This window comes from Camelus ferus, chromosome 16 (genome assembly GCF_009834535.1).
Source record: "Camelus ferus isolate YT-003-E chromosome 16, BCGSAC_Cfer_1.0, whole genome shotgun sequence".
Lineage (NCBI taxonomy): Eukaryota > Metazoa > Chordata > Mammalia > Artiodactyla > Camelidae > Camelus > Camelus ferus.
The window spans coordinates 5,605,678-5,620,288 of NC_045711.1; the positions used below are offsets into that span (position 1 = coordinate 5,605,678).

The 14,611-nt window shown below is 38.7% G+C and overlaps 1 protein-coding gene across 1 annotated transcript in view; it reads right to left on the bottom strand.

Annotated features, from left to right (window-relative positions):
* PPM1E (protein phosphatase, Mg2+/Mn2+ dependent 1E) overlaps positions 1-6,161 on the bottom strand; it is a 128,840-nt gene extending 122,679 nt beyond the window's left edge. Inside the window, exon 1 of the mRNA XM_032498393.1 lies at positions 5,505-6,161. Coding sequence (XP_032354284.1) covers positions 5,505-5,953 — 449 coding nt within the window. The 5' untranslated portion in view covers positions 5,954-6,161. The remainder of the gene's footprint in view (positions 1-5,504) is intronic.
* Positions 6,162-14,611: the final 8,450 nt, after the last annotated feature.

The following is a 14,611-nucleotide window of genomic DNA, read 5'->3' on the forward strand; positions in this document are numbered from 1 at the left end:
ATAATAAATTAAACAAGTGCTACAAGAGGAATAAGCACTGGGTATTCTGTAAGAGGACATGGAAGAGACACATAACTTATGTGTAGGGTTGGTGAAGAAAGGAAGTGATGTTAAATGAAGACCTAAAGAATGGGTAAAAGATTGGATTGGGTGAGGTGAGGGTGGGAGAGCATGGCAGATCAAGCAGAAGGAACAGTATGTTATGTCCAAAGGTGCAGAGGTAAGAACAAACATAGCACATTCAAACTAAGATATTAATAGTCTAAAATAGCTGAAGTGCAGTTTCTAGAGATATAGAAATGGGATGGAGTAGGTGGACAGTGATTCCGGGATGTGCCTGATAAGGTTATAAAGCTTTGTCTGGGTTTTATCTGGAGGGCAATGGAGAGGTATGTGATGAAGATGTAAAGAATTTGTCCTTGGTCAAAGAGAGGTCTGGCCTTTGTTCTCAGCCCCTGGGAGGTAACCTCTAAACTCCTGGAATTTCTGGAGTAATAGAAATGTCTTTGTTATTCATGGTGGGCCCCTTGGACCACATGGTATCAGCCTGAAGGGAGACCTGGAAACTAAGTTCAACTATGGGGGCAATCAATCAATAAGTCACAATAAAAGCCCTGGACACTGAAGCTCAGGTGAACTTCTTGGGCTGGCAATACTCCATGTGTACTGCTACACATCGATGATCCTGAGAGAGTAACACATTCCTGAGGACAATGAAAGTTTCACATTTGAAACCTAGATTGTGCCTCATGCATCCCTTCCTTTGGCTGGTTCTAATTTGTATCGTTTCCTTATACTGAATTATAATCCATTAGTATAACAGCTTTCAGTGAGTTCTGTGAGTCTTTCTAGTGAATTACCAAATCCAGATGTGGTTTTGAAAAACCCTAAACTTACAGTTGGTGTCAGAAGTGAGGATGGTCTTGTGTGGACTCTTCCCTCTAACTTGGTAGTTGGACCCTAACTCCTTGCAGACTTCTGCCTCAGGTACAGTTGCCTGTCTGGAAGACTGTGCCTTTATAACCTCACAATTTGGCTAACTCTGGGTAAAGAGTAAAACCGTTTAAGCATTGGGTGACAATAAGGCAATCTATATAATCTGGATTCTACAGGAATCATTTTGGCTACACTGCGGAGAATATATTGGAGAAGAGTAGGACTGGCAAGAGATAACAATGATAGTGGGAATGGTGAGGGGCATATTTATCAGATAAGGCAAAACTGACTGAATGGGAGGGTGAGAGGAGGAGAAATCAGGGATGAAACCCCCAGAAAGAGAATAAGATTTTAGCTTTGTCTTCTAGGAGGGAGATAGAGAGAGCTGGAGAATTAAATTCAGTTTTGGACAGGTAAATTTGAGAAGCCATTTCGACATGTAGATAGAGCCGTTCCATTAGCAGTCAAAGCAGGAATAGAGACAGAGCTGGGAGCCGCTAGCATAACTATAATAACCAAGGTCACGGGAGAGATTGATGTTGTCTACAGACAAATAAGTCAACCAGGCTTGAAAAGGCCAAGGACCAAACACCAATATTAAAGGGGTAGGCAGAGTATTAAAAAGCTCACAGAGAAGTGGGAGCCTGAGAGGTAGGAGAAAAACCTGAAGAGTATGGCTTACACTGCATGGTTGGTGTTTATTTTCTTCTTTGTTATTTCTTACTACTTTTTAATAAGAAAAAAGGTGTTTTAAATGAGTGGTATAATTTGTATCCATGTATTTTTCCATATATACATAAATGAGACAAAATTTAATGGTTTTTTTAACCAACTCAAAGTCATTAATGATTCAGATAATTCAATATAACTGAACTATTACTATCTATAAACAATGATTTTCTTTTCTAAGTCATTTTTAAAGTGTCCACCCTCATTACTATTGTAAACCATCTGGAAGTATTTAACTTTGCCAGGCTGCTGAGATATATGTCTCCCCCTTAAGGAGTCCACCCAGACTAAATGAATGATTGAGGAAAAAACTGCTCTAAAAATGTAATGACATATAGCCCTAATAAACATTTTAAGATATTTGTTTCCTCTGGGTTAAAACAAATAGATTTATCCCTAGTATAACACAGAGAAATAAAGCACAGTATTGACCCATGTAACCTATCCAAGGTTATTCACATGTGCTATAAGATCAGTTGTAGATTTTATTTGCAAATCATTTCAAAGCTATAAAATATCTCACCTCCACATTTTCAGAGAGATTCATTAAAGTCAGAAATTCTAATTTTATGTCATTTAAAAATATTTTAATCTCTTGGGGGGCATTTTAGTTTAGATAAAGGAGTAAAGCAGATCATTTTCATACTAGCAGCTAAATTTTCCAAATCATGGAATTTTTTATTGACAAGTAATAGACTAATTCAGTGAAACAGTTCTAAAATATTGCATGAATTTATTATTGATTCTTAAGATTTAATAAATTGAAATAAAATTGTTTACATGATTCTTTTAAAAAGTATTTATATCCCACAACAGTGATCTTTCTCATCCAAGGGGATTTTTGCCATTTTCAAATTATTATTTTTCTTTTAAAATGTTACCTTTTTTTATCCTGTAAATAAATATCTAAGTACATATTTCCTATTGTGAAGCCTAAAGGGAAAAAACTCTATCCCAAATACTGCTCTGAAAAACTTTAAAGTTGCTAATTATAACTATATTTTGTCCATTTAAACCTTGATCCTTTACTTAGATATCTAAGTAACTGCTTATCTCATGCTAATCCAAAGCGTTGAATTTACCAAAATGATGATATATATATATGTGTGTGTGTGTATATATATATCTGCTGTTCTTATTCTAAAAACTCTGAGAGAAGTAAAATACTAAGAAAAATGTTCACTATATTTTTGAAAAGTAAAATTTCAACCAGTGTATACATAAAAGTATTGAGAAGATAAGTACCTTTATTCTTTTCTTCAGAGAAACTCAGTATGTTTAGCAGCTTCATACTGTATATTCCTAAAATATTGACAGAAAATACACACTAGAGACTTACGAAACTTGTATTAAATGCAGTGTAATTTTCTTCTTACATTAGTCCCAACTGTGAAATTGGTGACTGTTTCAAGTAACTTCATTTAAGAATTTTACCACCATTTGACAAGCATGATAGAGTTTTTAAAGAATATTAAGAATTCCCAAAATAAATAGAGTGGGTACTTGAGAAAAAATTTTTACCTTCTCCAAATCAGCAATTCCAACATATTCCTAATCAAATACAAAGTATTTCCTAGGAAATTTGAGAACTCAACATTTCGAATATGTCAGGAAGAGTTTTGAGGTTTAGAGATTACATTGAGAAATGCTGGAATCATTTGTACATTAACTAGTCATTTATAAGTCTGGATCCTCAGTTTTCTCATCTGTAAAACAAAGTGGACAGAAAAATGATCTGTCTCTACAGTGTCTTCCAGTATGGCTAAGTGATATGATTTTCTTTTATAAATAATAAAATTAAAAATAAAAGCATTAAAAGTATATGTTTTTAAACACTGAGGGTTTTATTGATCTGTTAAAGACCTTGAAAATACTTTACATAAACAAGCCAGCCATTTTATATCTGAATAAAAATAGGTTAATAGCTTCTGCACAAAATACTGTATACATGATGAAATCTCTGATTTAAGGTGAAATAATATTTTCCAACTTTAATTTTGCTAGTTTTACTTCAAATCTAAACTTCTGTTCTCAATTAGATGGCCATTTTATAATCTGAACACTTTTTCTAGTATAAACATGTATTGAAATTAATCTTGCTTCTTTTCCACGTGGAAAAAAACACACATCTACTTACCATCTTCTTTACACAGATTTCATTTTTTAAAAAACCTTTTTGAATGGCACATGTTCATGGTTGCTCTAAACTAATGACTCTCTTTTTTAACGAACCTTCTCTAATGTTTAAATGCGTGTTTTTCTAATTCTGCAACTGCATTTGTAAAGGTAAGAATAGTCAAAATACAATTAGTCTGATGCTGAGACAAATTCTTCCACTTAAGTAAACATTTCTATTTTATTTTAAGCAGGAAGTTTTAAGTGTCTTTATATAGTATTAAAAATGATATTTCATAAACCCTTTTCTATGATAGTTTACAAACACTAGGGATACTCTAAAATGTTAATACTGTTTATCTCTGGGTGGTGGTATTACACGCCATTTTATTTTTTACATTTCCCAAAAAGTATTACTACTTTGATAACCAGATAGTATTTCAAAATTAAATTTTGAATAGCTTATAAAGTGTGGGACATCAACAGAGCCCTCTTCTACAGTAGATATGTTAAATGCCTCTTCCTTATCGACAAGCTTCTGTTTTAATAGGAAGAATGATCTGATCAGGTGTCTGTTAGGGGGAATGAAGACAAAACATTTACTTTCCAGGCCCTTCTCTTAATTTAGGTTTTTGAGAAAATTCAAGAAGTGGTTTGAACTTAACTGCAGTGAATCTTGCAGTAGTAAACTTTTTTGGAGAGGCGGCGGGGTGGGGGTGGACAGAGTAACATCTTTCATTACAATTATCAGCAGAATGGCAAAAGACTCCCAAGGTTTACCAGTGTATTCAGAAACCTGTTAGTATTCTCTTTTGTCATTATTTCAGAACAATTCCATTTAGAAAGAAACACAATTGTAAACCGTTTCTATTTCAAGCCCATAAAAGCCAGAACTGGGATGAAAGGCAAAGCCTTGACCTTTCTATTTTAGACTTTCATCTGTGTAGCTAAGCCATCTGCTTTCTCTCCCCTACCCCATCTACTTAATGGACTGAAAATACTGCACCTAATTGCAATTTTATCAAACCAGCCAGACTTTTACACTTTAACGAATTATGACTCTTTCACCTGAAGACTCTCGTATAAAATTTTGCTTACTCTTCCCTCCTCATTCCTTCCACCTCCCACAACTGTGAGTTAGCTTCTGCGTATTAAGCCATCTACACTTTCAACATTGAGAACCTGACGGAAAATCTACCCCAGTCTCTGCTCCTGTGGATCTGGGTATTATTATCGTTGCGGTTACGCAGGAGGCACCTCGCAGCTCAGCCTAGAAAGGAATCGCGCCTCTTCGCCGCCAAACAACAAGGGACTCAAGCAGGGTAAAGACAGACCCGTGTGGGAGGAAACCTCCAGCAAAAGAAGGGAGCTGGGAAGAAAAGGGAGCTCTCAAGACTGGAAGGACCTTCCGAGGCCCGAAGGGGCAGGGTGTGTGAAGTGGAGCTAGAACTGGGCGGCCGAGGGGAAGCAGGGGCCCGGGCCTCCCAGGGAGGCACGGGGGGCGGCTCCGGGACCGGGCAGGAGGCGCGGGGGCCGCGGCGGGCGTGGGCAGCTCGCACCCGACCGCCCGAGTCCGAGCAGCGGGGACGCTTTCAACCACGCCAGGAGCGGGTGTGGAGGGTGAAGAGCGGAGAAGAGAGCAGTGTGCGGGGCCGGGGGAACCGCGCCGAGGCCAGCGCGGCGGGGACAGCGGACCCACCCCCAGCCGAGCCCCGCTACTTAACTATTTGTAGAGCTGCTGTAGGCACAGGTCCAGGCTCTCGCCCTCCACCTCCTCGCGGGTGATGCGCTCCGACAGCGGTCGCGGGAGCGGGGGTAGAGGCGGCAGCTGGGGCTGCGGCGGCGGCGGCGGCACGGCCGAATGCCCCCGGGCTGCCGCTGCCTCCTCCTCCTCGCCCTCCGCCGCCACCGTCTCTTCCTCCACCGCCTCCTCCTCGGGCTCGGGGTCTCGCTCCTGCTCCCCCTCCTCCGTCGCGGCTACCGTTGCCGCCTCTTCCCCGGCTTCCTCGACCGAAGCCTCGGCCGCCTCAGCCGCTACCAGTTCGGGCTCGGGCTCCGACTCGGGTTCGGGTTCCAGCTCCGGCTCGCCGCCGCCGCACGGTCCGCGAAACTCGCCCAGGAATAGCTCCAGAAAGCGCCGGTAAGTTTTCTCCTCAGGGATACAGCCCGCCATCGCTGCTCATGCCCCGGAGCCGACCGGGAAGTGGGTGGGGGTAAGCCCACGAAGGGGAGGGGGCTGCTCTTGAGCCTCAGGCTCCGGCAAGGGCGGTTAACGGCCGCACCGGCACGGGCGATCAGCACTAGGTTGCCTGGAGAGGGCTCCCGCAGGCGTGCGCGCCGCCGAGCTCGGACGTGCGCGGCCCGGGGGCGGGGGCGGAGCGCGCCCCCCGCTCTGGTCTGGAGGGAAAGTTGGTAGCGGGAGCGTGCGCAGGGTCCAGTAGCGGCCCACCCTCCAGCCCTACCGAGAACTCAGCCCACACTGCCTGGAGACTGTCGCCATGGCAACCGGCTCTAATTAAGAATTTCAGGGTCCCTCCCGTCGAGTCCGCGGAGTCGAAAGGGCACTCGACTCGCCCGCTTTCCAACTCTGAATGTCTTCATTGTACGGATATCCTAGGCTCAAGTGCATAAGAATGAACTAAGACATCTCCACGTCGAACTATTGGTTCCCACTTGGACTGGATTTACTTCAGTTTTCCATATCCTGCTTTGCCTTAGGGTCCTTATCTGTTGAAAGATATCACAGTGTGAAAACCTTTTGCTGTTGATGACACTTATTTAATAAGTAGTTTGGGGGAGAGGGCATCCAATACCTACCAAGTGGAAGATTTCTTTGCCTACATTCTTTCATTTGATTCTACGAAAGTGGTGTTTTCATTTTTCAAAAAAAGTAAACGAGATTAAGTACTTTTCTTGCTTCAAGGTGTCAAAGCTACTAGCCATGGGATTGGAATTAGAAAACTCAGGTTGTCAGCTTCCAAAGCTCTTCTAGATTCTTTTTCCTTTTCTCTGCTTCAAAAGATTCAGCAGTGTAATATATCTATAAAGCCTTATTTTTAAAGGGCTTTATAATTTAAAGTTGTTTTCACCCCTTTAGTCCTTACAATAGCATCTCAAGGTAGAAGACATTACCATTACGATTCCATCGTACAGATGAGAAAACAGCCTAAAGGATGTTGTGATTTTGCTCAAGGTCACACATAAGTGAAGCAACAAAGACTAAATCCAGGTCTTTTCACCGCAGAGCCATCAGTTTTCCAGCACACCAAGACACCTTTCTTTACTGTCTGTATAATACATATTATACTTTATTACACAATATGTATTTTTTGGTACATTTTGTTTACTCTTCTTCCTCATCCCCCTGTGCCTCTTTTCTTTCATTCGTGGACTGAAACTGAAACGATTTTATTCTAATTTTCTTACCAAACTACACACAAACCTATTATTTTCAAGCCTTACTGAGGGGAGTGGGAGAGGGAGAGGCTGTTTTATTATACAGCTGTATAGATGATAACATCATTACTGCATACTGCTATGTTCATGGCAACATATAATTCAGCAAAAACACAGTGATTCTTTCTCTACTTTGAAAAACATGTTCACAAATTATCCCCCCCATCCTCTCCATTTATTGTTTCTGGGTTTCAGTTGGATTTAGGGTCTGAAATGCCATTTCTAGTCAGTTAATGGCAGAAGAAGGAGTCTCCCTGCCAACTGATTTCATATAACACTGTATTCCAAATCCCTGACCTGATACTGTTATTTTAAGATTAAGTGGGTTGATCTCACAAATGTACTCTATGGCATCATGTAAAATAGACATCCATTCTCTCTCCTAGCTTAAGGTTAAATAATACATGATAGAAAATGCATAGTGAGTAATGCATGAGTCCTTCATAACTATTTATTTTTGTCTCAAAGGTAAATGGAAAGATCCAATAAATAAGTCTGTTTCAGACAAGCTAAAAGTATTTATATGTGTTGTATTTAAAACATCATCAGTGTGGAACGACTTCTTTATGAAATGCCAAAAAAGTCTTTAAACTCCTCATTTGTCTTTGTTTTCAATCCACCTGTTCATTTCCACTTCAGAATGTCTAGAAAAGATTGACAAAACTTACAAGGCTACAAACCTAAATGTCCACAATTTTACATTCCAACAACTATTTAATATCTCAGAATTTTACATGATGACATTTAGTTCAAGAGTACATAGCTGTCAACTGTAACAATTCATATCAAGCTACACCTTCCTACTTTGTGATGTAGTTGCCTCCCTCATCTAGATGACATTTATTTGTGACACTAATTTATGACTCAACCCACATATAAAAGATAAGTGTTATATATTGGGGAAACATTACTACTAAGAGTAAAAGAAAAAGCACACACCTCCATATTACAATAAATGAGAGGTGTATTTGCTTATATTAATAAAGATATTCCTTCACAAAAGACTAATATGGATCCTAATGCATCCATTTGACAGAGTAGCTTTGCCAGAAGGTTGCTGACAGCAGTGCGGGGATCTCAGAGCAGCTGTGTAGGATGATTTTGCCATTGTCAAGAAGTCTTTTTAGTCATTATTTTGTACTGCTTTACTTTCCTTTTTAGTTCCTTAATCCCCTTTCTTGCTATCTATTTAAAAATATTGAGCTATGAAAAGCCTATGTATCAAGTACATTTAAATTTTTTTAAGTCTTTTTTTAGAGATTTGTAGTAAGAATTGTTCTCTAACCCGGAACTCTTTGGAGGAAATGCACTTGTCCTTTCATGGACATTCATGGTAATGATGATACTTATAAGATTAAAAAGAACTGTTGTTATAGCACAGGGAATTATATTCAGTATCTTGTAGTAATGTATGGTGAAAAAGTATATGAAAATGAATACATGTGTGTTCATGTATGACTGAAGCATTATGCTGTACATGAGAAATTGACACATTGTGAACTAACTATATATATATATATACACACACAAAAAAAATAAAGTTAAGAAAAAAACGGATTGCTGAGTTGGGCAGCTTCTTATCATGTGATGCAGTAATTCCCCTCTTGGACATTTACCCATGAGAAGTGAAAGTACATCCACCAAACACATGCACTCACACTCCACATACACGCACACACACACACACACACAAACAAACCCTTATATATAAATGTTTATAATAGTTTTATCCACAATAGCTCAAACTTGGAAATAACCCTGATGTCTATCAACAGGTGATGGATAAACAAATTGTCATATATTCATACAATGGAATACTACTCAATAATAGGAAAAAAAAAACCCTGATGAACACAGCAACATGGATGAATCTCAAAAATAAGCTAAGTGAAAAAAATCCAGGCACAAAAGAGTACATACTACATGATTCCATTTATATGAAATTCTAGAGTAGGCAAAACTAATTACAGTGACAGAAAGCAGATTAGTGATTGCCAGGGACTGAGGTGGGATGGAGGATTCATGGCAGAAGAGTAAGATGGAACTTTACAGGGTGATCAAAATGTTCTATATCTTGACTGTGGTTATGTAAGTGTATTCATTTGTCAAAATAAAGTGTACATTTTAAACAAGTGTATTGTACATAAATTGTACCTCAATAAAGTTGATTTTAAAAATTAAAAAGAATTGATTACTGTTTAGTCTTTTTGTTGTTGTTCTCCTATACATTCCTTCTCCTACCTTGTTCTCCTCTATATTGTAGGGGTGCTGACCTTTTTATGTTGTATTCACCAGGTTCCTTGACAGCTGAATTCCAGCTGAGATTCACCCAGTGGGAGGCATCAGCAGGAAATTAGAAGTGGGAGGAAAGGAGAAAAGCCAGCATATTTCTTCCATCCCCTCCCTCAGTCCTAATGCTTGCTGTCCCTCCTTTACAGCTTTGCTCCCCCTGAACATGTCCACTGGGATTCCAGCTGTTGCCTGTGACACCAGTCCCTGAGCTCCAGAAACATCATTTTCCATTTGTCCATCGGCCTGGAGATGGTAGCAGTTTTTAGCTTCCGAATCTTGCCTGCTGTGGGCTGAATATTTGTGTTCTCCCCAAATTCCTAAATTGAATCCTAACCCCCAAGGAGATGGTATTAGGAGGTGGGGCCTTTGGGAAGTGGTTAGTGAATGGGATTAGTGTCCTTCAAAATGAGGTCCAAGAGAGACCCCTCTCCACTTCTGACATGTGAGAACACAGTAAAAAGACACGCTGTGAACCAGAAACTGAATCAGCCAGAGTCCTGATTATGGACCTCCTAGCCTCCAAAACTGTGAGAAATACATTACTGTTGTTTAGAAGCCACCCAGTTTACGGTATTTTTTTTAATAGTGTCTCAAACAGACTAAGACACTGCCTTCCCTTCCCTTTTGGCTTTTTAGCTCATCAATCTCTTGTGTAACCAATTTCCTGCATTCTATGACCTCTGATTTCTTAACTGGATCCCAATTGATACAATAACAAATAATACTTTAAAGAACTATATAATGGATTATATATAATAGAACTATAAATGGATTAAGCTGACATTAAAACAAGTTGAGGTCTTTAAAGGTGCTACTGGATGGAACACTTAGCTTACCTGAAGTTAGCGGTAAATTATTTCCTAGAATTAAAAACTACAAATGGACTACCCGTGGCTCATGGGGAGGAAGGGAAAAATAAATCGATGGCACATGGGATTTTTAGGGAAGCAGTGACTATTCTGTATGCTACTATAAAGGTGGATACACATCATTAGACATTTGTCAAAAACCATAGGAGATACAACACAGTGAACCCTAATGTAAACTATGTGCTTTAGTTAATAATGTATCGATATTGATTTATCAATTGTAACAAATGTATCTCACTCACGTAAGATGTTAATAATTGGGGAAACTATGTCAGGGGGACTAATATATCTCTGATCTAGTGCCTAGGCAAATGTTTAAGGCTAGGCCTAATGACAAGTGTTACATTGCAAATATAAAAATGTGTAATTTTTCATCCACATTTTTAAAACTGAATGGAAAGATAACTAATATGTAAGTATTTTTAAGTCAATTGTGTTGTCAAAGTGACTAGTAGGAAGCAAGAGAATATTTGACAACTGAAAAAACTAAGCACATAGAAATGTTTTCAAATGAGAACATCTTCCTCCTTTCTCCTGAGTCTACCTACCTACATCTTCTACACTCTAGATCAACAATACAACTTTTAAATCCTATCCATTTGCTGCCAAAATATTACTGCTGTATTAATTTTTATTCTTTTTCTATTGCTAATATTTCATATTTCAGGAACAGTCCACAGCTGTCAAAATTAAAATTCCCATCAGGTAATAACAAGCCCACATGCACTATTTTCACCAGCTTTAAAAAGCAAAGAAGTCCCCCAAACAAGTTCTAACTTTCTTTCCTAATGCTTTAACCATTAACCGTAATAATCTTTGTTTTTAATCTTGCATATTTCTTTCAGGAATCAAAATTATTTCTGAACTTATTATGGCATGCTTATGAAATAGGAAGAAGGCAGGGGTTGATGGTAATTTCTGGTGAACATACCATATAAATGGCTAACGTGGTGTATTCATTCTATAATGAATAGCTCTTCTAAAATGAATTGACTCCATTAAAAAAATCCACTTCAATATTTTGCTACTATTTTCTCTTTACAAAAAAAAAAAACCATGATGGTGGTAAAAATCTATGTTGATTATTATCATCTAATTTTTAACTCCCTGTATATATTTATTTAGAATAAATACAAGCAAAAATTGAGAGTGATATTCATCATGTTCTGTTTTAGTCAGCAGATGCCTATTATCCACTCTGGAGCATTCATCAAAAAATCCAACTGCTTTTTTAAATGAAAATGAAGCAGACAAGTAAATGTGAAAACTGTTCACAAAGGTGTCCTCTATGCTCAGATAGTACCAAATACTTTATTCTTTGCTAAGTGTGGAGCTGATGGAATTGAGCCACAAGGACATTTGTGACTAGACGGGAAGATGGAAATGATTCCATTAACCTAGAGTGCTGTAACATATGGTAATCATAGGTGGTAGAATAGCTGTGTTGGACAAGGGTAAAGTAAGCCATGTGGCACAGACATTATCAATTACCACACATGGTAACCATGCTGACACAATGTATCTTCTCCAGAAAGGAAATGATTTGGGCATATTAATTGGTTTGCTGGCTTATGAAAGAGTGATCTATAAATGACATATCTGGCACCAATACAGCACACGTGGTTTCCAGTAATTCTGCAAGTTGAGAACTATTAAGATTTGAAGAACCTCCACATACCTAAATATCACTACAGTGCATTGCAGCTATTTGCACAAAGGCAGCAAATCAAATTATCTATGCAAAATAAACTTGGGTCCTTCACATATAAAACTATTTTTCAAGTGTCTTTTTTTTTTTAAAGGGGCTTTTATTCTTGGCTAGTCTTTTTTTGCAGTGGGGGCGGGGGGGGATTAGGTTTATTTATTTATTAATGGAGGTACTGGGGATTGAACCCAGGACCTCGTGCATGCTAAGCAGGCACGCTACCACTGAGCTATACTCTCCCCCTTTCAAATGACTTTTTGTCACATAAAATCCTGGAATTTTGTATCTCTGGAAAAAATAATTTCATGACTCTTGAAGGTATAAAGCCTATGGGCATGGCAGAAGTTTAAGATTAGAGCTAAACTGTACTGGGAGATGGAATTATTTGTGCCAAGTATTGGCAAAAATATTGAATTTGAAAGAAATGTGATGAAAACTATGTTTTGAGAAAATGTGATACACAAACATTCTTTCAGAAGAGAGACTGAAGGCTGAAAGATGAGTTGGGCAATGGGAGATAATGAGTGTACAGAAGAGAATGGTGTCAGAATGAAAAGGAACAGAAGAAACTAAAAGACACTCTACTGGAAGATCTGACATTCTAAGAGGATACCTGAAGAAACAACTTGGGAATAGCCAGCAACCCACCGCAGAGGCTCTCAAGTGCCTATTTTGCCTATTTATTGCTGCATACCACTACCTCACAACCTCAGTGGCTAAAGAAAAAAAACACTTTACTGTATTTCACAGCTCTGTAGGTTGACTGGGCTCAGCCAGGTGGTTCTCACTTTTAGGTCTCCTGAGGGTGCAGTCCCGTAGCCGCTGGTTAGAAACAAAATCATCTGAAGGCTCAATTGGGCTGGATGTCCAAGAGACTCACTCAACACTACACTTTTTCATCAATACTGAAAATAATTGAGTGGAAAAATGACTAATATGTAAATTACTTTCAAGATATTAATTTGATTGTGTTTCCAAACTGGCAGTTGAGGCTGGCTGTTAACTGGGAACTCAGCTGGGGCTGTCTACATGTAACATCTCCAACATAATGGCCTTAGGGTAATATGATGTCTTATATGATAGCTTACAGTTCCAAGAGTGAGTTTCCAGTGCAGAAGACAGAAGGTGCATAAGATTTTATAAACTGGTGTCTTAAATCAATAGTATTACTTCCATGATACTATATTAAGTCAAAGAAGTAATAGGCCCATTCAAATTCAACAGAAGGGGACCTAACACACCATTTCTCCTGATGGAAGGAGTATCAAATAATTCATTTTAAAACTATCACAGTGTCATTTACCTACAAGAATTTATGACAAAGTTTAGCAACTTGAACTTAGAGGCTCAGAAATTTGAGTGTTCCACAATCTGTGTCCATTGACGGATGACTGGATAAAGTTGGGGTACACACACACACACACACACAGGAATATTATTCAGCCATAAAAATAAGGAAAACCTGCCATTTGCAACCACATGGATGGGCCTTGGGGGAATTATGCTAAGTGAAATAAGTCACACAGAGAAAGACAAACATTGTATGATCCCAATATGTGGAATTTAAAACAAACTCAGAAAGAAATCAGATTACCAGGGCAGGGTGTAGGGGGGAAGGGTATTGAAGAAAGGTGGTCAAAAGGTACAAACTTCTAGTTACAAGATAAGTAAGTATTAGGGATGTAATGTATAGCATGATGTATAGTTAACACTGCTGTATGATACATACCAAAGTTAAGAGTCAAACCCTTATGCTGTACATCTTAAATTTATACAGTGATATATGTCAACTGTATCTCAATAAAACTGGGGGGGAAAATGTGAGTCTTCCAAACTTAATTACATGGAGGTATATCAACTTAACACTACCAAGTCTCATAAGAAACTGATGTATAAAAATCACAATGACAACATATGAATTTATAATGAGAATTATTACTTCCATGTAGATCAGACATTTGTATTGGTCTGGCTATAAACAAAGAACCTGGGAAATTCAACCATCAGCAGGCTGATAATTGATGTGCATGTAACTGGATAAGAGTTCATTATGATTCAAATAATTAAAGCATCAAACTGAGATAGCCTGATGCAACCATTTCCATAATTAGGATGAGTTATCAGGACCAATCTAAGAAGGACCCTCATTCCCTTGAACAGGGCTTGAGTGGTTACACCAAAGTTTGCTCCATTTTGCTCCTCCTTTTTCTACCATACTGTATTGCTTGTCAACACCTATGATGGACATACTGAAAGAATATGGCTCCATGCCATAATTTCTCAGGTTAGAGTTTCTAACCTAAGCATTACTGATGTCTTGGGCCTAATAATTCTGTTATGGGGGCTGTAATGTATATTTTAGGGTGTTTAGCAGCATATCTGACCTTTACCCACTAGATGACAGTGGCACCTGTCCCTAATATTGTGATAAACAAGGTATCTCCACACTGCTAAATGTTCCCTGGGAGGCAAAATCACCCCAAGTTGACAATCACTTGATTAATATAAG